Source organism: Haliotis asinina, chromosome 1, assembly GCF_037392515.1.
Source record: "Haliotis asinina isolate JCU_RB_2024 chromosome 1, JCU_Hal_asi_v2, whole genome shotgun sequence".
In the NCBI taxonomy this organism is placed as follows: domain Eukaryota; kingdom Metazoa; phylum Mollusca; class Gastropoda; order Lepetellida; family Haliotidae; genus Haliotis; species Haliotis asinina.
The window spans coordinates 64,869,522-64,896,178 of NC_090280.1; the positions used below are offsets into that span (position 1 = coordinate 64,869,522).

At 39.2% G+C, this 26,657-nt stretch overlaps 1 protein-coding gene across 1 annotated transcript in view; it reads left to right on the forward strand.

Moving 5' to 3' along the window:
• The window catches only part of LOC137296026 (uncharacterized), a 70,854-nt gene extending 47,320 nt beyond the window's left edge, over window positions 1-23,534 (forward strand). The window contains exon 2 of the mRNA XM_067827667.1: window positions 22,102-23,534. Coding sequence (XP_067683768.1) covers window positions 22,102-22,703 — 602 coding nt within the window. The 3' untranslated portion in view covers window positions 22,704-23,534. The remainder of the gene's footprint in view (window positions 1-22,101) is intronic.
• The last annotated feature ends 3,123 nt before the right edge of the window (window positions 23,535-26,657 follow it).

Below are 26,657 nucleotides of genomic sequence, written 5' to 3' on the forward strand. Positions count from 1 at the left end.
CAGTCTACAACCAAGTCTATATGTACTAAACGCCTAAAGAAAAGTTACCCTTCTTCCCTAATGACGGAGGTACCTGGATAAATTGAATAGCTCTTCTCACCGCGATGTGATGTCATCCGAGGTCGTTGGCAACAACATTGTTTGTCAACCCCATCTGTAGCATCCCATTGTATCTTTCTCTCTTTCTCTTCAACAGTTGATCGAGGCATATTTTGTCACTCTTGTGTATCACGTCATGCATTCTAGTCTCTCCTTATACCCTGTAGAATCATTCTACATGTGAAATGGATACCGATACTGCTTGAATATTGCTACCCTCTGGGGTTTGATATTGTTGTGTGTAAACAAAAAATAGAAAAATGTTACTTTGCAAGTAAAATGTTGACCAAGATAATTTTAAATTTTCCTAAACGATATCAAAAACACGTTTTACTTGTTTTCACAAACGGAAATCAGCGGGAATGTTGTTTTTTACAAATTTTTTTACAACAGTTGTATTTTGTTTTAAGAGTTGAAAAGATGGTGACTTTAAATTGTTTCTCTTAGTCCCAAAGCAGAATTTCAGCCTTTCTGTCGGATATCTAAATCATTGATGTTGGTTTATTTCGGCATGGTCAAAAGTAAGACACTTTCATTCTTCTGAAAACGATACATTTCCCATAAAAAATCACGTTTAAAATAAAAATATTACAGAAATTATGTTCGTGACCTGCATAAAGCAGTGTTGTTCGTCATTCTTGTAAACTAATGTGGTCTAACGTACCTTTGATGGTTTGTCAGTAATTTCAGATTGGAACAACATGACAGTAACATCACTATTTTAATGAACACGATAAATTTAAGAAAATTATGGTTGTTATGGAGGTTTTGTAGCATGAATAGGAGCATCACGTAGCAGAAGTAGGTTCGGCATATTGGCAGGCAGCTTATAATAGTCAAACGTATGTTTAAATAATATAATGATATATATTTTTGGAAGAAAAAAAATCACTCACTCAGCTGAAACAACAGCTGTACACCTTCAGTGGCTGGTGTGTGATATTCATAACTATTTTCGTACAGACCCGGCAAACACATTAATATAATCATACCGTATATTACTCCAATAAAGTCATAATTTTAATTCATATGAAGAGTACCATACACTTCAACCTAAAGATATTGTCTCACACGGATATTTAATGGAATCCGATACAAACGTATGGGTGAGCATGTATGCTAAGAATGACGTTCACAGTGATACAGCGAGACGCCAAGTTAGTTGTTTTGACCTCGGTAATTAAATGTTCCTGTAAGTCAGATGTTCCAAAGGTACATTGTAACAGCTGGTATATGTTCTACAGTTTCAACAACAAGATGTTTCTGCTTCTTGTTCAGTGCCGCACATCAAGGGTAATGACCTCTGAACTTATTATCATATTAGCAGATGTGTACCGGGTAATCATGTTATGAATACTTGGTAATACTATAATCATTCTTGTCAAAGCAAATATAATACGCATGTAAATGTCCATTACTGTACTCCATGGTTACACTAAACGGTGAACGATCGTGGCTCATAGCTACCGCGTTAACTGTTTTCTCACCTTTTTAACATTGATGCATTATAAGCGACGGGCGAAATGCGAAATATGCTAAACTTGGCATTTTAATTGATGTTTACGTCAATGGAAAATACGGTAGTCAGATGGTTGGGATAAGGTGAATGAGATACGCGTGGTGTAGTCTCTGTATTTTTAATCTATTTTTACCTCGATGTATTTCGTCACTTTGGGTTTTTTAACTCTGTTTTGACAATAAATGGTATAATGTGTTAATTTTGCTGAGGGTAAATATTATTACTTGTAATTTTTATGTATACGCTGTGTTTTGTGGACAACTCCACACAAACTGGTTACCTCAAAACAGATGTGAACGTATTACCTAACACTCCCCAAACACCCGTGCAGATGTCGTAATACTGGATAACAGTTTGAAGATTCAGAATGACCTTAGTTTCCTGCGAGTGTGAATCATTCATGAAACCCCTCCTTTGTTGCTCCAGACCTCGCTCCCCCATCAATGCAAGTTGCGGCCTACTCGTTAGGTTTGAGCATTACCTTGTGCCCCTGTAATCTGTAAATCAGTTCTAAACCGAGTAAAATCAGGTAATTGTGGAAAGCTGCCTTCTTCAGGAAAACTCAACATTAGTTACTCATCATTGAAAGGGTATTATGTTATGGCGGTGATGATAATGAGGAGTAAAAGCCATTTATGTATTTCGCGTGACACCTAAGTCACATCATGATCTGGGTAATATCACCCGTTTGGTGTTTGCGTGCACCGTTCATTTATAATTTTAAAGATATTATTTGTTACTTTAAACTTAACTTTCGTGTTCATTTCGTCCGTGTGTTTCATAAAGACAGACATCTGCGTCATGTTAAGAGCAATGAAGTGAAGGTAAACTAGTCTGCTTTCATTATGAAACCAATTTATATTTAACAGTAAAAAACAATATGTTCTTTACTTTTGACTTCATTCGAACCTATTTTAAGTACAGCATCATCTATCCAGCTGAAAGGTAGCCCCGGACAGGAAACGTTAATAACGCAGGGATGAGGATGTGCTAGCTGCTGGTGTCTGCGTCTCAGTAGATATGCTGGTATATCACATTATCACATGGCTCGTGTAAAATTGCTACTAATATGATTGAACTTATATGATGCGTTTGACCTGTGTCTGGGTACAAATGGAAACCTGGTGTAGAGTATACGTGGACTGTGGCCTGTGTGTAATCCCGCTATAGTTGATATCAGATGTCTAGTATCAGTATCTTTTGACAGAAGTACGTTTTTTGTACGTAAACCATGGGAGTCAGTCCAGATCAACCTGTGGGTCGTAAGATTGGACTTAATGGGTCAGATGGCCAGGTGTGGTGAACCCGTGAAGATCTTGTTGAGCTCTCCCGCAACCCATGTCTGTGAGGCGACTAAAGGATTAGGTGATTAGGTTCATTGTCTTGCTAGGTGCATGTCATCACAGCCCAATTGTGGTTATTTGTCGGGTCCAGACGTGATTATTTACTAACCGACCAGGCGTATATGGAAAAATGCTGACTTAAACAACAAACAAACAGCCGCGATGACTTGGCTAGAGTAATCGTAGTTTGTGATCACGCTGCCAATAATTTTTCTGTCTGGCTGGTTCATCCAGATTATTCAAATACCGATGTCGTGTAGCGGGAATATGGTTCATCGTTTGAAATGTGAATATATGTGATTATATCATATAATCATTTCTATGGTCATTTCAATACATCTTTGATCATATCAATACATCTTTGATCATTTCAATACATCTTTGATCATATCAATACATCTTTGATGGTATCTATACCATTATGTTCTTATAAATGCATCTCTGATCTCTACATTTATGATGCCATCAATACATCTATGATCATATCATTGTATATATGACCATGTCACTACGTCTATGATCATATCAATACATTTATGATGCCATCAAAACATCTATGATCATATCATTGTATATATGACCATGTCACTACGTCTATGATCATATCAATACATTTATGATGCCATCAATACATCTATGATCATATTGTATATATGACCATGTCACTACGTCTATGATCATATCAATACATTTATGATGCCATCAATACATCTGTGATCATATCATTGTATATATGACCATGTCACTACGTCTATGATCATACCAATACATTTATGATGCCATCAATACATCTATGATCATATGACTACATCTATGATCATATGAATATATCTAAGATCATATGAATATATCTAAGATCATATCGATGTTGTAAGTAACCGCAAGTTAATGGTTTGCATCCATGACCCATTTGGGGTATTCAAGGTGTAATTTGGAATTCAATTGTGATAATCTTGAATTATCTCATAAGATTGAAATATGGGGATTGTACAATCTACTCCAGATTTAAAGAAGCGATTTGCCTCGCAGCGAATGTGCTTTTAACGGTCTCAGCACTTTTGCACATGTGTGCTATGTTTCCTGAATTACATGATGCTCTGAGAGGTCCTACTTGAAATGCACAGCAGTAGTAAAGCATATAGACGTCATTCTTATGGTTTACTTTCATAATTGTATAATCTAGTACATCAGTGCATGTCTGTTAGAAATAAATGAACATTTTCTTGACGTCATCAGAAATATGTACTTGTTTAAATGTCGTCGTAGAATAAGATTACAGCTCCATTTATCTGAGAATCTAACCGATTCTACCTATCACCTTTTGCTCAGCAATCATAAGTCTTAGCAAATACTAAACACTGCTGTACACGACTTCTTAGCTATGATCATACGGAGAATTTGCCGACAAACAACGGCATCAACGAAACAATAGACACAAATGTCAAGTTTTAGTTGTGTTTTTTTACGCACAGGGGTATGCTAAATTTAGAGTACTGGTATATCTTTGGACTTAAATGTTGGTTCGAGACAAGTAGGATTTGGACACATCCAGTTCACATAAATGTAACAAACTTAATGAACGGACACACTGCAAGCTGGAAAAAACTTGGACATTCCTCACATCAGAATTCGAGTCAATAATGCTCTGTTGTACTAACAATAAATGTCACTGATGTATATGAGACTTTCGTTTCTACTACAAATAGATAATGATTATGATCATTTAGCTATTAACTATTGTTTAACTAAATGTACAAGAATGCAAACTTTCTTCACATGTTTAATTACCGTGCAGGATTTCGGATAATATTATGAATACATAATGTATATCTAAATGTCGATGGCCTTCATTGGTGTCTCAAGGTTGACAACGTGTCTTCCTATCCAGATTGTTTTTATCGATGCCTTTAATATTAAAACACTAGATTTGTCTGGTCCTTTCTAGTATTTAATCATAATGTCCAGTTATGTAATGTCAATTAAGCGGGGCGTTGACCAGGAAACAGGCATAGCGTATTCTCTGACTTATAGAGAAAATGTGACTCTTTACCATAAAACATGCAGGTTTGTCCAACCAAGGGTTAAATTCACCCTAAGTCTGGGAAAGAATACCAAGCTTCATTGTACACGAGAGTCCCGATCCACAAAGCCTTCGTGAAGTGGCTTTCGAATGTTGTGGCGCTTTGTGTATGACGGTCCAAGTCTCTCTTGTATGCCTGAGATATTAGTATATGAGCTACTTTGTATTGTTGCCTGTCCTACAATGAAACCATTTCACTTCTGAACGGCTTCAGTCCCTACAGTGCCTGTACCGCGGCTATATTTGCGTGTCTGGTATGCGCAATGTCGAAAATGATGTACCAAAACACCATTGCTTCCCCCTTGGAAGACATGACGTCAATCGTCGAGAGCGTCAGTTGTCTTACCAACCTTACGAACCCCCGGCAGATTGATTTACCTCCTCTCCACCAAACCCTTCATTGTAGCCACTAGCGTTGCTGCGAGACGTTAAGTCTTACTATGTGACTTTGACAGTACTGTGTACTGACCAAATGCCATTATAACCTTTGCTGCATGTGTTTTCAAATTGGTGAACCGGCAATCAACCGTTTGCTTACTGAAACCATTCAACCATGCCCGCAAAGACCACAGAATACTTTTCAGTAATTGTGAAAAATTTGATGGATAACCAGTACCAAAATTTTCAGTTTCCGGAAAAATCCCTGATTTTGCTGCTCTGTGTTGCTTTGAAACGTTAGGTCATAGATATATTCTTTCTGTTTAACGAAGAAATGCCAGTATGTTGTTTTGAGGATATATTGTTCATCCAGCTTTCTAAATGTTCAAATGATTCGGACTAAATTAATGCTGAGGGTTTGATGAGGATTGTGGAAAGTCCGTATCAAACATGATGATGCTACCTTTTATAACGTTCATTGTAAGCTGCTGAATCTGTGTTCGCGTTGTTTCAGCAATTAGCACGTTGATACTGTTATACTCTGTGGATACACTATTGACTGCCACTATGAATGTAGAAAATTAAAACACAGAGAGACGTGGAAATTATATTAAAATACAAGAGATCAAAACCCAGTACATGAGCGTGTTTTTTGACCTTTAACAATGCACTGTCAATTAGTTGCTTTATATACGTGACGTGTAAAACTAACAAAAAGTCACAATAAATGTATCCATGTACTGGGTTTATGCTTCGTGAAAATCCCCCACACATTGTGGATAAATTTTATTTGTAACTCTAGCACTGAAGCAAATAACCTGCCATTACATACTCTCACATGTGTTCACTTATATTGAGGTAGAATGCTCGTGGTACATGTCACATGTCAAGTGATGATATAAAGCTTTGGCTAAATGATCGATATCAAACCTTACTGAGGCAGTTATACAATCTAAATAAGTTGTAAATCTCATGATGAGTTCTCCAGACGCACTCATAATAACCCCGTTCGTTGTGCTTCTTGACGGCAATGCATTGGGAAGATTAAGAGGAGAGACATATCCAGGTTGATGTGTCTACTTGAAGCTTCTTGAGGCAGCGAGAGCAATGAAAACGACGGCGCCACGTTTGCAATGGGAGCCATCCCACCATCTCCTCACATGTCTTAGTATAGTAATCGGAGAAATAAATCTTAGTGTAAATAAACAGCACACCAAGACGGAGTGTATCCACCCCTTACAGCTTCCAGATGAGTCCCTTGGGGACAGTGAACTGGTTTGAGGTGTTCGTGGCGTCTAAGTTTAGCGGATGTCTTGGCTCTGAACCTGGCCTCTGACATGCCGTCTCAGAACGATAGGGATCTCTTGGGATCCTCATAGACCAGCCTTGCGCCGTTGATCTCCTGATAGTGGGTGTTTATTGTCCAGTCCGGGGGGCGTGAGATAGGGATCTGAGTGCAACCACCCCCAAGATGACTGTGATATATATACACTACTGTGCAGTCAACTGCCTCACTGCTTGCTGGCATACCTCTTATGTTATTTGTGTGTACCATATGCAAACACTTTAGCGTTCTGTTTAAATGTTGTGCTTCTGTTTTCAAGTTAAGTAGCTATTTGGTAAAATGTTTTTTTGTACTCGTATAATTCTCTTATGAACTAATGTAACGTTCTGTAGATCGACAAGGGTCACCTAAAAGACACTGGTGATGTCCTGTGAAAAAGTCCTACATTTATTCATTTTACATCAGCCATGACAACTCAGACTGTGGCAGTTTGCATCACTTGCATCACGTGTTATTCCACCCCACATCATAACGAAACCACCACCAAAGCGATTCATCTCCAAGACACAGGCCTGTGCATAACGTTCTCCCACGCGTCTATTGGCACGTTGACGTCCATCACTATGGGAAATGTTAAACCTGGGCTCATCTGTAAAAACAACGTCTCACCACCAAAACAAGGGTCTGCGGACGGGTCAGCACCACATTCGGTGGACTTGTCGATGACGTTGGGTCAGGATAGGTGGGGCGTCATGGTCTGATCCCATGATGACGTAAACGTTGTCGGACTGTGTTGGGGTGAATACGGCGAAGTCCTGGGATGGTCCGGGCAGTCAGCACTGCAGTCTGAAACCTGTGGCGAAGATGGATCACCCTTATCCATCTGTCCTGTCTTGGCGTTATTACATGTGCACGTCCAGAACGTGGTCAATCGGTGACGTTTTTGTGTTCTGTTAGCGTCTCACCAGTGCGGGAATGGTGTTCGGTGGCAGTGGAAATGTGCAGCCAATTGTCGTTGAGACATTCTCTCACGAACGATCCCAATGACCTTATGACCTTGTGCAGACTTTCGCCTCTTCATGCTATGTGCTCCAATAGCCGTTTAATTTTTTTAACGATCACATGGACAGGGGTTGAGCTTTCCAATATTGAGTGACATTCATTTTCTCTGTTTCTCTTTCCCGGAATGCACGTGCAACAACGTATTGCACGTCTAAAAGACGAAATCACTGACGTCACGAAACGTCATGAATACAGGTCACTAACATCTGATTTTAAATCCTTGTGTGTCTACACAGGTTTATTTTTTTTATAAATTTAGATTTTAAATTTTTGTATAAAGAGTTTCTTTATGTAGCTAGTACAATTGCTGCACCTCCATTGTCGTCTTCAATTGTAGTTGTATAGCACGTATATATGATGATAGTATCATTTTTTCGACCTGCGCCATGGATGATGAATAATCATAGAAGGTATTATCTTGTCATCTTGTACATCCGTTTATGAAGACATTACAAACAACGGCACATTGCGTAATCCATTTCCAGCAGTGATAACAGTTTGGCTAAAACTGGTTCCGAGCATTCAAGCAACACACGAGTTTTTCCACGATTGTGGAGGGAGGAGTATGTGGGTCCACGTGTGTGGCTGATTAATTTGACTTGTCGGTGTCTGGCGACTCCAAACGCCTGACGAACATGTAGCCATGCATGACAACGTCACATCAACACATCCTACACACCATTCCATCAACTAGTATCCAGGATACTAGAGAGGAGTGTGTGTGGTTGCACTGTTTATGGGAGGAAGGTTGACGGGAAGACGTCGCGATTGAAATACAAACACCTATATCTACTAAAACACCATTGCTGTTACTGGTTCATTGAAAAACGCGGGATGTCAGAGCTGTTTGTCAGGACCGTGGCTCCGAAGATGAAAAAGAAGAATACGAGTTGTCGTGCGCATTATCACATGTACTGTCACCCCTGTAACTACCTGACATAAACTTTATCTTTACCCGTCCTCTACGTGTAGATATAAACATACACATTCTCCAACACCGTTGTCTTTCATACAGACTCTGAAACAAATATGTCCACGAAAGTCCATGTAAGTCTACAATATTATTGCAAGATGTCACTACAGCTTCAGGTCTGAAAAAATGAAGGAAGTCTCTGAGATCCTTTTCATTATATTTTATGATCATTATAATTGTCTATGAGCCTATTTTTCCGCAAAATGTGTTCATTTCAGAGACTAAATATTAGTCGTGAATCCCAGGAAGATTCTGAAGGGACATCATACGGCTGACAAATGAAACACTATTTAAATCTGTGAGCTCCCTCACCAGTGATGTCGGCATATCTAATCCAGTCTCCAAAGCGATTCTGTACCAAACGTATTGACAATGAAAATTGTAAAACTGTATAATGAAAAACTTTGGGACAATCGCCATACATAAACATGTAACACATTAAATCAATCAATATAGCTGTGCGATGTTTGTTGAACTCAAATGATATCGTTATCATCCATATTTCACACACTGCATCCGATTCAGACCACAATATCATGTATGCATACATACGTATGTTAGTGATTAAGTGCCTGGCTCTGAGGGTGTGGGTTCGAATCCCTACAAAATTAGTAGAATCTGTACTTTACTAATAAGTGGTATTATCACAAATATAACATATGCTACACTTATTGTAATCGTAAGCGTAGGACAAACACTCGTTTGACGACTGTGAACATTCGTCTGTTTTCAAAAGAAGAGTCTCTAATAAGCACTGGGAATAACAAAGTACGCCTTAACTCAAGTACAAACTGACGGACTATATCAACTTTTGCATACAGCAAGCCATCACTGCCCCGAAAGGTTATGCAAAACGCAGAAGAGTCAAAGGTCGGACTGTAATCATATTTTCGGATGTTATAATTCAAGCTTATCAATGCTATTCCCGTCAAATGCAGGTTGGCATTTCATTATGATGGTCTATATCCCATACAGCGAATGTTAGAGACTGCCCAAAATGCCAACGAAGGTCTGACCGAGGGAAACTTCAAGGGTATTTAGTAACACCAACTAACCATATTGTTCCCCAAGAGAGTAATGGGGACGATATCAGGTCATCTGCCTTCAGTAAAGTCATCGAAGGGAGATTTGCACAATTGGCTGTGTTTGGATCTCGTAATTGATGCTATCCCCCTAGAAACTGTCTACCAACACATGGACTAAATCTGGCTTCGTGTCCGCCATCCTGAACCATTAAGTACATACAGTATATTTCAGGTCATGTTATCGGGGTAAATATGAGATAGGGAGTCCACATTACTAACACATTGTATCCAATATCCATAGCCGATGTCGATCATTAATAACACGCCCGTGTACTGACTAAGACAGTGATTCTTTGAGTTTTTGTGATTAATATTTCTACAGAAAATATACATCATGAAACGGTGTAATCTAGAACATCATACTGCAGATCAAGTGTCTTTGAACACGGCGCTCAAGATGGCTTTGATACTGCGATACACGAAACATATTAAGTAAGCACTATATTATTCACTCGTTTCAGTGCAATTCGTGTAAATATACACATGTAGGGTGTAGTTCGTATATACTAATCACATGACCATACAGCTTGTATCATGTTCATCTAAGGACTATAGGTCACGAAGTGCACATGATGCTAGTTGTCAAGAACATATGATCTGTCTGCTATATGATTAACGCCAGCCATCTTGCATGCGTCTGGAAAGTGGTTTTCATTAGGAAATGTGTTGTTCGGATATAGATTTTCTCTGAGTAATCAGTTCCGGTCAAAAAAGTGTAATAGCAAGGAGGAATTGCGTACATGCCACTTGTCGGGATGACTTTTGTACATTTCTTACAGAAAAAAACAGTTTCAAGGTTAGTTTATGTTTCGATCGTGTTTGCTTCTTACCGTTTTAAGAGGACGTTAATATCATAGGAAAAGTGGATATTCTTCATACGATATTGAAGTAAGATCGTTATCTAAATGGTATTTCTGTTTCTTTTGTCCACATAACCAAATACATACACGTCAAGATATACATATGCAGCCATCCACACATGCATCCAAGTGTACACATACATTCACATACATGCACGTTTACATTCACATACACATTCACATACACATTCACATACACATGTATATTCACATAAAAAATTCACATAAACATTCACATAAACATTCACATACACATTCACATACACATGTATATTCACATAAACATTCACGTACACATTCACATACACATGTATATTCACATAAACATTCACATAAACATTCACATACACATTCACATAAACATACACACAAACATTCACATACACATGTATATTCACATAAACATTCACATAAACATTCACATACACATTCACATACACATGTATATTCACATAAACAGTCACATACAGATATACATTCACATACACATTCACATACACATTCTATATACAAATGTATATTCACATATACATTATACATTCACATATAGTCATACACAAATACATTCACATCTACATATAAATCCACATACACAAATACATTCACACCCAAATCCACATATACAACCACATCTACATGTACATTCACATCTACATATACTTTCACATCTACATGTATATTCACATTCTCTTATACATCCAGATTCACATAAACATTCACATATCCATATTCACACCCGCATCCACATACACCCAGAAACCACTATTCAGATCTGTGTTTACATCATTTCTGATTCTAATATCCCTGATATCTCCGTCCTCTCCACGTCTGCGTCCCTGCATCACCCCTTGTTGGCATTTTGATCCCCCAACCTTACCAGATCTTCTGTCCTCCTTGAAGTAAATATCTACAGTTTATATTTCAATATAATGAGCAAACTGACAGAACAAACAAAACAGTTGCAGTCTCAGTCAATCACGTGTTTCAAAGACCAAAAGGCATCACAGTTTTTAGTTGTCTGCATATGGCGGGTTTGGGTTGTACCAAACACTATACGCCTACAAATGAAAGATGATCGGTAGTTTCATGCTCAAAGAAGCGGACTGATTGAGATAGCGGATGCCTCTTGGGACAGAGGCCTTCAGTCTGTGATTGATGGTGTATACCTGTGGCAGCAACCGTACAACGCTGCACACATTGCTGACATTGCTGGACCCACACAGTAGTGCTGCACTCAAGGTTAGTTTGACAAAACCAATATATGTGAGGCAGAGTTAAAACTCACTTTAAACAGTATTTCATTTACATCCCGGCATGTGAGCTTTATGTAGGTGGAAAACCCGTGAAGAAGGTGGTAGACATTTTCATCTTCGTTGAACACCAGAAGAGAATCTGTAAACTGAACACAGCTAACAAACAACAGCAACAACACATATTCGGTGCGTTGAAAAGGCATCAGCTTCAATTCAACATTATATGAGTGTTCATATATGTGAGTTTATTTCAACTCGCCATGACACATTTAGTTCCTCACTCACATTCTCGAGTTCGAGTCCACTGCTTACACCCAATGGTGCAATTTGAGTTCTCATCTCATTTCAGATTGCAGCATGGCCTACACCTTTGAAAGATGTGTTAAAGACACTACCATGCACAGTGGTCTGTCATGTTTGTAGAAGAGCAAACTGCATGCATGTTATGACTGTGTAGCGAACCAAGCATACTAAAGGATATATCAGCTGCAAAAGATACTTGGATATAGAATCCGGTCATTATTCCATACATTGACTTCACTCTCTCGAAATACATCGAGTACGCCATAACACACCCAGTCAAGAAGTGAATGGCAAGCCTTGCATAATGGCTTACAGTACTTCCACTGAAAATGACAACAGCATTTCTGCATTCGCAACACCCTAACAACATACCTCCCAAATATCTTTGATATTTTAGATAATTTGACTTGTCTTCAAGCCTTGAATGGTATAGAAATAGAAAAAAAATATTGACATAGTTATGAATGTGAAAACATTTTGAAGATTAAAAAGCTATATAAAAACATTGCATCCGAAATAGCCCAGACGATAACAGAACGTTAAAGTACGTTTTGCAGGTTAAGTACTGTAACACATGCCGTTATTATTTCTTCTGGTGCTAGAAACATTACCCGACTTTTCCTTGCAGCAGAGTAGCGTTCAGGTTGTCAAATCAGAATACGTTATAAGTCCAAAGGTGCACAGATGCAAAAAGATGAGAATGTGTCCGTGAAAACAGTTTTTTAAATGGACGTATAATTAAAGCTTGTTAGTATGGACAGACGGACCCAGTTCATGTGTGATGTATGGATGCGGCAAAAGCATTTAACACTAAGGTATCGGAAACCAAGGCGGTTGCAGTCACCGGTGGTCCGGGTTAACGGATATGATTTATGTGTTAATCATTATAACATAACAAACAGCCCATGTTGCTGTTCTTTATGCTTCTGGTAGATACAAAATCTCTAAAATTCTCATTTAACGGTCAATGCAAGACATCTTTTATTATTATACGGATCGGTCAATGCAAGACATTTTTTATTATTATACGGATCGTATTGCGATACTGTATTAATTATTGGTGGATGCTGATTTTCGGTTGCTGCGTGGAGTTTTAAATTCGACTTAAATATGATTGTGAGACAAGACAGGGGTGCATCACGTTGTTTGATCTCCCTAGCTTTCCGCACTGTTAGGTGTTTCTCGCGGCTTGCTATACTTCTAGAGCTGAGAAATCTACAACCGATGCCACCCCTCTCCCGTGCTGAACACATGCTTGCCGAAGCCAAGCACAACGCCCCTGTCAGAAATACACGCCGGGGTCAATGTGGGGTCAGTAAGCGTAAACGTCACATGTTCCATAAATAGAAACAGAAATAATAATGCTCATAAATATACGGAATGTATTATACAGGATTCAAAACCACAGAGAAGTTGAGATGAAAATAGAAATATTTATGACTATCAAAATAAATTTGCCCGGAAAACCACACGTAAACATTTATATTAAAATACATGTTTTTACGTGGTGTACGGAGCTAGACACACGTGTCTATCTTTACAATGTTATCTCAGACTTCAGCAAGTTATGACAAGTGTATGTCGGTATGGACAGAGCACGTGGAATGATAGTCCTGCTGGTTCCAATATCGGTACATGTACTTGGATAAATATTTAATGCAACATCGGAACCAATGTCAGATCTGACGTCCATGCGTTATCGCTTTACATTCATTACAGTCACATTTTCTTGAGATAACTTCAGATTTCGATTAGTAATCGTGTCGGGAAGCCATTATCACCGGTAATAGTGTTATGGCCCTGTTAACTTACCGTACAAAACTGTCTGAATAAGCTGATACCTGGGAAGCTCCACATTTGCGTGAGTTCATATATTCATGATAGTCCATAAATCTATCGAAACGTGCAAAACATGAACATAAAAAAAGTGGCAGTTCAGTGGCAGTGTACGGCCTTTTCATATTTGATAGAGTGAGGTCAGAATTATTTGTTGATACTCTGCCGGATGCTGGACTTAGAATTAATAGCGAAAAGACAAGGACTAATCTGTATGCTATGTTTGTATGCACTATCTGTTTATAATACGGAATGTTGTTAAGCTAGTAGTATAAGTTGGTTGTAAGCATTGGTAAAAGGCATCACATGCACGCACGCTATTAAGGCGCATTCAAACCCAATTCAAACCGCAAAAACGGAAATTAAGGTATTTTTGCTGTGCAAACGTGTCGTGAAGCTGCACGTCAACTCACGTCAACTCGCGGTGAAGAGGAAATAACAGTCACTGATGAGAAACATCGACAGTTCATATCACTATTTTAAAAAATACACAACCCACCGCATATAGTATGTAACTGAGATAGTACTGGATACTCTCTTCTGAATTTATGCTGGCCTTAGCTGAAACAAACACGTTTTACCATTCACAGTTTTAAAGTATTGCATTATCTGTGACAGCCAACAGAGCATTGAATTCCATACTAGGCTGTTTATAACAACATCAGAAGAACACAACTATCTTCCTGTGAGACATCGGATATAACCGTGTTTCCCATGCCAACATGTTTTGCTCAGTTATGAAGGAAGGGTTCTAGACGGTGTGTTTTCAGACATGCCACAGGAACTCGCTGTTGGAGGTAAACTAATCTTAAACTTGAAAAACCAAGAGAGTTTGACAGTTCGGTGCTTGTGATTGACGGATTAATGTACAGGGTACACGCGAACATCCCTGGATACAAACAGATTTCAGCGTCCTCCTTTACGATGTACGTGAAAGAAAGATGTAAGCGCTACTGGTTTGATAAGGAAGGGTACCTCCACCAAAACCTTATCGTCACCCCCAGCCTTACCCATCTAAAAACTTCTAAAATATTTGTATAAGAAATAGGATAAACATATAACCAGAAGCCAAAAAATATATCACATCTACTGTCATTTCTGAATTTAAAATCACAAACACAAACATACACACTCTCTCTCTCTCTCTCTCACACACACACACACACACACACACACACACCTCTTTCGTTAGTCAAGAAACATTTAAGCATTTAATTAAATGCCGTTTCCTTCCTTCTGTATCTGTCTGTCTGGGATGTTTCGAAGGATAACTGTTTTACCCGATCCTAACCTCAGAATAACTGGTATTTTAATTATTATGATACATACTACCCACTAGTAGTGTATATAATCACTTACTTAAGTCAACTGTTCTACACTACATTTTGCAAAATATTCCATACTGTGTAAAGTTACTATTTACACATGAACTGATGGACGGTAAAACAGATTCGTAACGTTGAAAAGATGATTGTCGTGAATTCATTAAGTGGTGAAACTCACTGACACTTCTTAAAACTTTCAATTAAAATGCACAATATGTGCATATGCTTTTCAGCGATTTGATTCTCGTGCAATTCATCTGCTTAAGGTTTGCATTTGGAGAAATCATCTTTGATGTAGACACATACAAATGCATTTAAATTTACATATAGTGAGTTCGATGGGTAGTATATGTGCTGGCTGATTATCGATTTGATCAAGAGCAATAGGCCTACCTTCTACATGAATAAAGCTGTATAGATGCCAACTAGTGACTGAGTACATGGGTATAAGTATTCGGTTCGAAGTGTCTGTCCGTGAATGTTCTGACATTCCATTCTCTTCTTAGTCGTAACCAACAAGTGGATAATGCGGAAGCGTTGTTATAAGCAATACTCATAAAAGGATATTTCATAAAGTCATGCTCAAGTCTAGTAGTACGCCACATGCGAGAGTAACCTTCATTTCTACATTTCAAATAGAATTTGAAACATTAGAACAATGTATTTCTCTGCAGTATGCAATTCGAACCCACATAAGCCCTTGATACGTTTAGACACAGTTAAAGAAAACAAAGTATGTATCAGTCCTTGTGGGTGGTATGTAATGTAACCACTCATTTAAAAAAAAATAGCTGCATCAATGTTCTGTCTTGGGAACATCGCTGTTTTCTTAGGCTTAGTTGATCAGATTGCATTGCTCCGATATCTGTAAAGAAACATTGCTTACTTATCCTGGAGAATCCGTTTGTTTACTCATAGCTGTGGTTGTGTAGTTTCTTATAGTTCCATATGGTAAGTCAAATTTGTAATCTCTGATCGAATCCTTGTCCTTTTTCACCTTCATGTGATTCCTCCCCTGCTAACGTCTTTGTCTTAGGACGATGACCGTCTTGTGAGAGGCATAACACTTATCCCGTTTTGTTATAGTCTGGAGATAACAGATATGTACATGCACTGAAAGTGCTTCCTCAATGATAGGAGCATCATGAAGAGAATTCAGTTAAGATTTCATCTGCTGAAATATCTCTTATCAAGTCATCTCTTAAATAGTCAGTTAACTGCATCTGGGAATTTATCTTTGTGCATTTTCAGACATCTTTTTAGCATCACAGACGGGATGCCGTGTGTGTTAGTCTGTCAACAGTATGATACTTTTAACCAGACTGGACAAATTGCCACCGTGCCTGCCAGCAAACACGAGTCCTAACGTTATTTTATAGACAGATAAACTTCTGTTGGAAAAGTAAACAAAAAAATTGAAGCGAAAAAGCCGATCCACATTGGTGAGGTGGGTATACAGGCGGAAGACGGGCGCTTAATGATTGTTCCGGCTTCTCCATATTGTATCTAATCAAGGAAAGATCTACAGGATAAAAAGCTCGGCTCTAAAGACAACAATGAATACGTTAAACGCGTTATATCTTGTGTTCTCAGCACGTGGTATTCCGATAAGAAGCTTCGTAACGAATGTGGTATTTTAAATAAGACTTAACTGCGAGGACCAGTAGTTTTAACGGGGGATGGGCTGAATCAAATCAGTAGATGTTTTGTTCAATTTGACAAGATACACAAATGTGCCGCTCCAGTGAGAAAGTGTGTGGTGTGTTTGTGGTGTGGTGTGGTGTGATGTGGTGGTGGTGGTGGTGGTGTGTGTGTGTGTGTTATGTGAAGCTTCTCCTACAACAATTGTTTTCAATGTTGTCCTATTTTTTACACCTTAAACAACGGATACTTGTACTGAACAAAAGGATCGGCAAAATATTGCCTACTTGTATTAAGCAACAGGATCGATCAAAGGTTGACATTTACTATCATGAACTAATACTAATATTAGTCTACAGGCATACACAATACACTTTAAGTAATCGGTGCCAGACACTACAAACGTGGTGTAAATGATATGTGGGCGTTATAATTTGATTTTAGGGTAACTGCCAAGGTATTTATACACATTAATCAGTGCCAGTGTTAATGGGAAGGACGCATTTAACCAGTGTGTATTGACAAGGGCATGTAAGTAATTTCTATGAGTCACCGTGCGCTAAAGAGCTCTGTTGTAAAGTATTATAAGAGTTATCTCATCTTCATCTGGACTAAAGTCAGTTGTAAACCATAGTGGTTTTATCTCATTAATTGAACCAGTGAAGTTCACTCTACATACATTTGTCCAGTGTTGATAAACTTAGCCTATCTAACTCCACATATCCTGACCGACAGCGGTATTTTAGATTAGGGGAAACTTAACTTTACTGGGCGAACAATAATTTATTACCCAGTTGTAATTGTAATTTGGAATAATATGTTTCACGTTCCTAGAAATAGACGCGTTTCAATCACACCGATTGAAATTTGAAGTTGTACTGCACTGGAAAATGACGAAATACGTATTCGCCTCTCACATAAAATGACAGTGTAGCCCATGGGGACCAACCAGAAAACTACAAAAGATGAAACTTTAACCCACGTGACCAACATAAAGCTCCCAACATTGTTACTTTAGCTCAGGATATCCAAACAAAATATTGCTAAAGAATTTACAGTTTAGCTTATGTAGCCAACATACATCAACTAACAGTGTCACATTAACACGTGGTATCCAAACACGAAGAACGACACTTTAACCCAAGTAACCATCGTAAAACTACTAACAATGACACTTTTTCTCAGAGTATCTCAACATCAAACAACCAACAATGTCAGTTTAGCTAAAGCAACAAACATTAAACTATCAGCAATGTCACTCTAACTCAGAGTATCTCAACATAAAAGTACTAACAGTGACACTTTAACCCAGTGTCACTCAAAATATACCACACTCTACGATAGTCTCCTGTAGGGTATCTCTACCAATCTATATTTACATATAAACTGTCTACCAATAACGGTAATTTGCTCCCAAGTAACACAAATCCACGATGATATTTCAGGCCAGCTTAACTGAACATATATCAAGCAACGATATAGCATCATAAATATTCCAACAATAAGCCAGCGAAATAAAACAAACACTGAAAGCCGATCTATTCACAGAGTCAAAAGGAGTTTCCTCTTCCTTGTGAAATAACAGGATACCTTGATATCTGTCTCTATGTAAACGCATGTTCTTGCTGGAGAAGCCGTTTCCATAACGGCTTATATAACGGTTTATGTACAGTTTATTTGACAACGGGCCAAACAAATAAAAGCAACAAGGTGAGATGTTTGAAGATAGCGATGAAAGACGGGAAGCGCACATGTAACATCCTTATCACCCGCTGTAAGAAATAATTACAGTCTCCATCCTCAAAGTCTACAAACGTAGTCTGTTAATTATGTGTTTTTGAACTGGTACGTGATTTTATTAATTTTCTCTTTTGAAACTGTCAATCTGGTGCTATAAAACTTAAATGTGTGAGGAGGAATATGATCGATGTCAGGTGTTTAGTGGTAAATTTTGCGGGACCATATTCTGCAAAGAAAAACTACAATTGCATGCATGTTTTCTACTCGCTTTTGGGAGAACGAGGGTGGAAATATGGTTTTACTTAGCGTTTATGAATATTCCAACAATATTAGGACAGGGAACACTAGAAATGGGCTTCACGCATTGCACCTATGTGGGGAATCGAACCCGAGTCTTCTCCATGATGAACCAACATTTTGGTAGAGAAGTGGGTTGAGGAAGACGATTTAATACCTCAGTCGACAATATTACACTCATAAAACTGCCACATGGAAGCAGAGAAAACAAATCAAAGCAGAGGATGCCACGAATTTCACCTAAAATTCATTAAGACGGCTTTTACAAACAAGTTCCAAAGATTAATAGGAACGTAATCTTATGCAGGTGTTTTGTAACCATGCGTGAAGCTGTAGTGCGATGTGAAGTTTCTTCATCTTTCGTAAATTATATGTGACATACACTGATTTAGTTTCCCGTGTATTAACTCGTGGTAAGGCATAACATGCGTCCAGTTCCTAAATAATGATGGCTCATTAAGGACCTTTTTTACTTGATGGGTGCCATCAGACAAGGAAACCAGATCTTTTAGAACTCCTGGGTGAGCACCTGGTAGCTGCGTTAACCTCTGACGTGAATTTGTATGTGAGACCACATTACTACAAAATTTCGTCACCACTGATTCCCCTCTCAGTCGATCCGTACAACATGACTCCAGGTGACCTACCTGAAACATGGTCAATACAGTAGTATAATAGGTAACAGATAAAATATTCTCCTTATCAAGACTGGAGAAACGATGCATCAGCGAAGCAGGGAATAGGGCAGGAAAGTGCTCACCGCAGCAGTTGACAGCGTTCATTTCCTGCTCTCCATCTTTTAATACCTGAAGCATTAAGGCAGCTTGTCTCCTGGGAAACGTAAGCTAGACAGGACAAGTAGGTAATTTACCCCCTAGTTAGCCTCATTATTTCCAGTGATGCTGAACGTCCAAATAGCCAGTGGGAAGAAATGGTGTTTTCGTGACATGCTTTAAAGTAACAAATAGGATGTGCCAAAACAAATACAATCATTCTGATAGAACGGAGTATATAGGCTTTCATGGCTCCCTTTTGATAAACCTAGGTCGGGACGTAGTGGAGATGTTTGTAAGTATGCGGATAGATAACACGGTTTGTGTCTCCCAGCCAAATTTATTTTAGATCCGAGCTTTGATTTTGTAGCTTGTTAGACCTTTTCGACAGACCGTAGATGTTGCAATGTTGCTATGTTTAGTTGTTGTGACGTCAAGACGTGTAAACAAATTAGTGTGTTGTTTCCGCGGAAAGGGGACTTGTGTTGTAACTCTGGGAAAGTATCTGAACAGGATGTTTGAGTAGAAATACCAGAGTATAGGCCTTGATATTTCCCACTTGGAACAGGGTAATGTTAGAGGATGAAGGGTGGAGGGTATAGGACTTCTCATGTAGAGCGCTGGATGTTGGATGTAGAGACTATACAGTTTGGTGTGGACAGTATGCCGTGTGGTGGGTTTGAAAGAGCATGCCGGTTGGGTATTGCCTGTAGAGAGTATACCGTTGGGCGTAGAGACTATCATGCTGGGTGTTGTGGGCTTTGGGTGTTGTGGGTGTTGGGTGCTGTGGGTGTTGGGTGTAGAGAGTATGCCACTGGATGTAGAGAGTATGTCGTAGGAATTTAGGTTAGAGAGCATACCATTGGGTGTACAGATTGTGCCGCTTGGTGTTAGGTGTATGCCGTTCGATAATTGGTGTAGAGTATGCCGTTGAGCGTTGGATATAGAGAGTATGCCGGTGGGTGTAGAGAGTATGCTTTTGGATTTTGGGTGTAAAGGGCAAGCCTAAGCATCTGTGGCATGACGGGTGTGTGCTGTTGGAGGTACCCCGTGATAAGCATGGCTTCGGGTGAAGGGTGTGTGTGTAGAACGTTGGCTACATGATGTCGGCAAAGGGTAGAAGAATACAAGGATTCGGGAGTAGGATGTAGTTTTGTGACGTTGGTGAACTTCGACAGATGTATGTTGCCGTCAGTAGTTATGGATGGATCGGTGAACGAAAGTATGTTACATTTCACCTTTGGACAGGTATACCGCTGTGTGCACGAATGAGCATCAGTCCCAATCACTGACGTTCGATGACAGACCATCCACAAAATCATGCACAGTGCTAGATGCCATACTGACAGGGTTCGATGGTGTCGTATGCACAATACATAAAACACTAAACGTGCAGATAAACATTAAATGGAAGATGACACACGTAAACCAAAATAGGACTTGGGCAGTCATGTATTCAGTACAGGCTTGGTTTGACATGAAGATAGGTGAACTCAGACAACTGTTTATTGATACAGCTAAAACGCCATATTCACGTTCTAATTCAGACCAGATGCGTTTTCTTCACGTAACAGTAGGCGACAGGAGACAATTGTTTGTTGATATAGCTAAGAAGCTATACGCATTCTGTAATTCAGGACAGCAACGTTTTCAGAAGTAATTTAACTAACTGGGTGAGTGTACAAGCTACAGTCTTTGACTCATATCTTGATTCAGCTAAATACAGAACTTTAGCATTCAGCAACCCATGCTTCTGAGAAGTGAGTAACGGGATCAGGTGGTCAGGCCAGAAGACTTGATTGACACATGTCAGTGTATCCAGTTTGCGTAGATCGATGCTCATACCGTTGACCAGTGGAGTGTTTGGCCCATGTTACATTATTTACAGACTTCCGCCAAACATAGGAGGAAGTTTGCACAGTGCGGTGTTTAGCTGCAAACACATAAAATGTTATTCTTTAAATCCACTTTGCAATTTCTAAGGAGCGTAGATTTATTTCCGTGTTGGTAAGAAAGAGTGATAATGTTTTGCTCTGCTTTTTGTAAAATTCCACAAATATCTCAGCGGGGAAGCAAGAATAGAATTCACGCATTGTATCAAGGTGAAGAATTGAATGTGCGTCTTGGGGGTAATGAACCAAGACGTGAATTGCGAGCTGTCCAGAAAAAGAATTGTTTTTCACTATGTATGTAACACATCTAATCGTCATGTATATTTTCCTGTATCTAGCATTCTGCTTTCTGTTTAGGTTACGGTCATGTGGCTCCAAAAACTGACACCGGACGGATTGTGACTATTGGATATGCTGTGTTGGGAATACCTTTGACGTTGTTGTGTTTAACGAATATTGGTGACGTCATGGCGACGGGATTTCGATTACTTTACGGAAAGATTTGTTGTGGTGTGTGTTGCAAATTGTTCCAACGTCGCCGACGACGTCGTATACCTGACCTGGAGAAGGGTCTGGCTCACCAGGTCATGGCCTCTGAGGAGGAGGAAGAGGACAAGCCCAAGGAGGTCATCCATGTACCAACGTCTCTGTGTATACTTCTCATTGCAGGGTATATCTTCGCTGGAGCTCTTCTTTTCGCTTTGTGGGAGAAATGGGATTACCTGACAGGGTCGTACTTCTGTTTCATCACACTCAGTACGATTGGGTTCGGCGACATTGTCCCAGGAACGGATACTTGGTCCCAGGAAGAAAAACTGGTGTTGTGTGCAATATACCTGGTGTTTGGCTTGTCTCTCATTGCTATGTGCTTTAACCTTGTACAGGAAGACGTCAAGGCCAAGTGTAGATGGTTGGGCATGAAAATGGGAATTATTGACAAACCGGAATCATCTGTATGAAACAGAAATTATATTACCATTGAGTAAATGTGATGATTGGTTTGAAATGGAGATGAATTTGGATGTATTTACACATTATACAGCAGCACATATTAAAATATTTTTAAGAAATACCTACAGATCACATGACCATTTTTTTCAAATGCAGATGTCTTGACTGTATTTTGAACAAGATGTTATTTTCGAACAATATGTACATATGTACATATTCTTGATAAGTTCCTAGAGTACCATTGCTTAAGAAATGGTCATTGGAACAACACTATTTTTCGCCTTCACAAATGTAAAATATGACAGCAATACCTTTCAAAACGCATGTATATAGCAGGCTATAAAGCGTAAAAAGATGATTTTGTCCATATTACCATTGTGTATATTTAACCAATCCCCGTTACTCTGATCAATGTACAAAATTTTCTTATACCGTGAACCTATTGACAAAGCTAAATGACCTTGAATGTATTAGTTCAAGGTGATATTTCGTGATTTGATCTGATGACAGGTGCTGAGGCAGAAGCCAATTTTCACAGCTCAGCTCGCCTCTCCGTTACTCCATCGAGAGGCGCGAGCGAGGCAACGGCCCGAAGCCAAGTACCACAATGGTATCCTGCCAGAGTACCAGCCGTCTGCTAGGTGCAGACATCTTGGGCCTGTGTGGAGTAAGCGTGTCCTGCTATACAAACACGTAACGACAATGGAAAAATAAATCATTATTTTTCCACATTGATGAAGGATAGCATACGGTCTTACTACTACGATACGCACGAAATCGCCCTGACCCCAGATACAGGCCTGGGTGGTTGTGAAGAAAATGATTACAATACAAGAAAAGAACAAGATAGATAGGCAAATATTAGAAAGATCATGTATGAAAAAGAGTCCAAATTAAATACATTGTGTATTGCCTTCAGTTGAAATTTCAAGGAAGCTTCCCAAACGGTGTTTGCCGGATGTATATGATATGCGGTGTGTGGTACTTCCGGATGTGTTGTCTTGTAAGCGACTTCCGGGTGTGTCTTGTAAGCGACTTCCGGGTGTTTTTGTACAGATTCCAGCAGCCTTATTCCGAGATTGTACGTTGACGTATGCACGATCTCTTTTATTTCCTACATGTTTGTTGTTTATTGTTTTGCCTTGATAGTTTATATCACCATAAAGATTTTCCACATTGTTTTGACGTCTTTGTGTTCTTCTTTGTAATAATTCTAGAAACATTACTGTGCGATATTTGCTAACAAAATGACATTAGCAGATGAAATACGGCACGGTGAAATAGAAACATGGCTATAATGGAATTAGATTTCAAATTAACTCTTATGAATAGTTATGATTAGTTATGAATATCACGTTCAGTGTTTTTTTAAAATTTAAGCGTAAAGGGAGTTAATCATGGTCATATTAGTCATGCTCCATATGTATTATGGAAAACGTTTACGTATTTCCACAATTTGATATATTATACACAGCCATAAAATTGTTTTACTGCTAAGGTAATCTACCGTGCAGCAGAAAGTCAAAAGAAGTAGATAAGATTAATGTATAAGAGTGGAGCTGACTACTGTAGTATACTTTGAAACGCCCTTTAAAAGGGAATGCTGCAGTAGACAAGAAATGCTGTAGTAGATAAGGAGTGATGTTGCATTCGCACCCTTTCTAGGGGAATGCTGGAGTAGACAAGAAGTGATGTTGCAGTCAAACCTTCCAAGGGGAAAGCTGGAGTACACAAGACGTGGTTCTACAGACACACCCTTTCAAGGGGAATGCTCGAGTAGGTAAGAAATGATGCTACAGTCACACTCTTTCAAGAGGAATGCTGGGGTAGGCAAGAGGTAATCTTGCAGTCACACCCTTTCAATGGGAATGCTGAAGTAGACAAGAAGTGAAGCTAGAGTCAAACCCTTTCGAGAGGAATGCTGTAGCAGACAAGTAGTAATGTTGCACTCACACCCTTTCAAGGGGGAGGCTGGAGTAAACAATAAATGATTTTGCAGTCACGTCCTCTTAACAGAAGTGGTTCTTTATTCCGTGGCAGGACACACACACACGGGAGATACTAACCTATTACTGCTTTAGTTTCTTCAGCGGGACGGAGTTTTTTGTAGGTAATCAAACACTGGCTGTAAGGGAACACGTGTTTTTCATTATCAATCGTGGTTGTTTAAGCAGGGGGAAACACGTTACAGGTAGACTGCTAGGATTACCCATTCAGGATAAGTATTCCTGATGGTGATGAAACTCACTTAAGCTGGGAGTGGAGGAATATTTCTGTTGCCAAGCCAACCCATAACTCCGAAATGATACTGTCGGTGCCTTTATTGCACGCTCATGATTACACATTTTCGCGAATGACGATTTTCTCCCCACTCTGAAAAGCATCACGACAATTTAGTGCTCATAAGGACTGTCGTTCATTCCTTCAAGATGGATGAGGCTCTTAAGAAAAAACGTTCTTCGTGATCAGAGGAACACCCCTGTCGTGGCATTCACTGCCAGGCATTTACAAGGCTTCTCCTGAAATTACTATGCACTTTACAGAACACGTTTTATGTCTCGGGCCTCATGAGAATTCACACTGTACCTCAACATAAAGAAATTTCCACGTTTTCGAATCTGTTCGTTATAGGTGCCACCATTGAGATCTTTTGAGAGTGTAAGAGAGGGTAATTGTGCCCATGAATACTTCTTGTATTTTGTTATGCCAATTTGGCTCTAGATGTGTCTAAGTAACATTTCCAAGACAAACACCCTAATGCGAGGTGAATAACTGGTAACAATAAAATTTGAACGATCCGAGATTTGACCCTGTTTAGCATCAGAACTTTAACATTTGCAACGTTCCCATTTTAGTCTGTTGTAGAGGTAGTTTTTGCAGAAAACTTTACAATGACACAAAGAAGATTCAGGTCCAGTGTACATTAGTGCACACTGCATTAAACAGCAAATTATCTTTGCTGAATACGTTGTCCGTAGACCTCAGGGCATAGAACAAACAAAATGCAAGGACCAAAGTTTTATAGTTAACGTGAAACGTAGATTAGTTAGAAAGTTAACTCCTGAAAATCTCGCTTTTGAGAAAAGGGAGACACAGAAACATTCTAAAGTTGGCTGAGATTAGTGGATAATAAATTGTAGGCCAATACAGACAGGGCCTACTCCATGACCATCAGTACGTCTATACGTCATTCAGTAATATAACTCCCGCATCCCCCATTATTTGAAGTGTAATGCCTATGCGGTGGGGTTGGGAAGAGGGTGGCATCCTGCCAAAGTATTTAAGGTTCAGCAACTGTGAGCGTCATGAGGCTTGTAAATGAAAACACAAAGCAAGTGTCCAGAATCTGTGTAAAACTATACACACCAGAAACTGACGTCTGTGTGCATTGTCTTTGAGACCATTTCATAAAAGAATGTAGTACAGTGTTTGTTTTATATTTGATATTTGATGCTTCAGTCAGCAGCGATAAAGCCACTGGCCTGCTAGCCGGTGGATAGTACAATTCAGGTTGGGGTGAGTGAAGGTAGGGCGGTGTGTGTGTGTGTTTGGGTCGGGGTGGGTTGGGGGTAGGGTTAAACCTCAACTGGCACTGACCCAGCTGGCTAGTGAATTTTCATGGGGTCATTTTGTAAATATATTACACTTTATATTACACTTCCTAGGTTATAATACCCATACGATGATACAAGATTATGGCCTGATAAAAATGTTCATCATATTAACAGCTTAATGATGACTTACCTGAGTTTCTGCAATATATTTGAGACATATGTTTTCTTATTTGTTTTTGGATGGTATTTTACCATGGTATTTGGGAACTATTTCGCACGTTGATCAGTAGTAATAATTATGTAACTGGACAGGTGAATAATCGAATCTGTACCTGACAATCCAGTGACTGCTATCTGAAGAATCGATCTCCTTAAATGGGCAGTGAAACTATACTCCTGAGAAAGTTC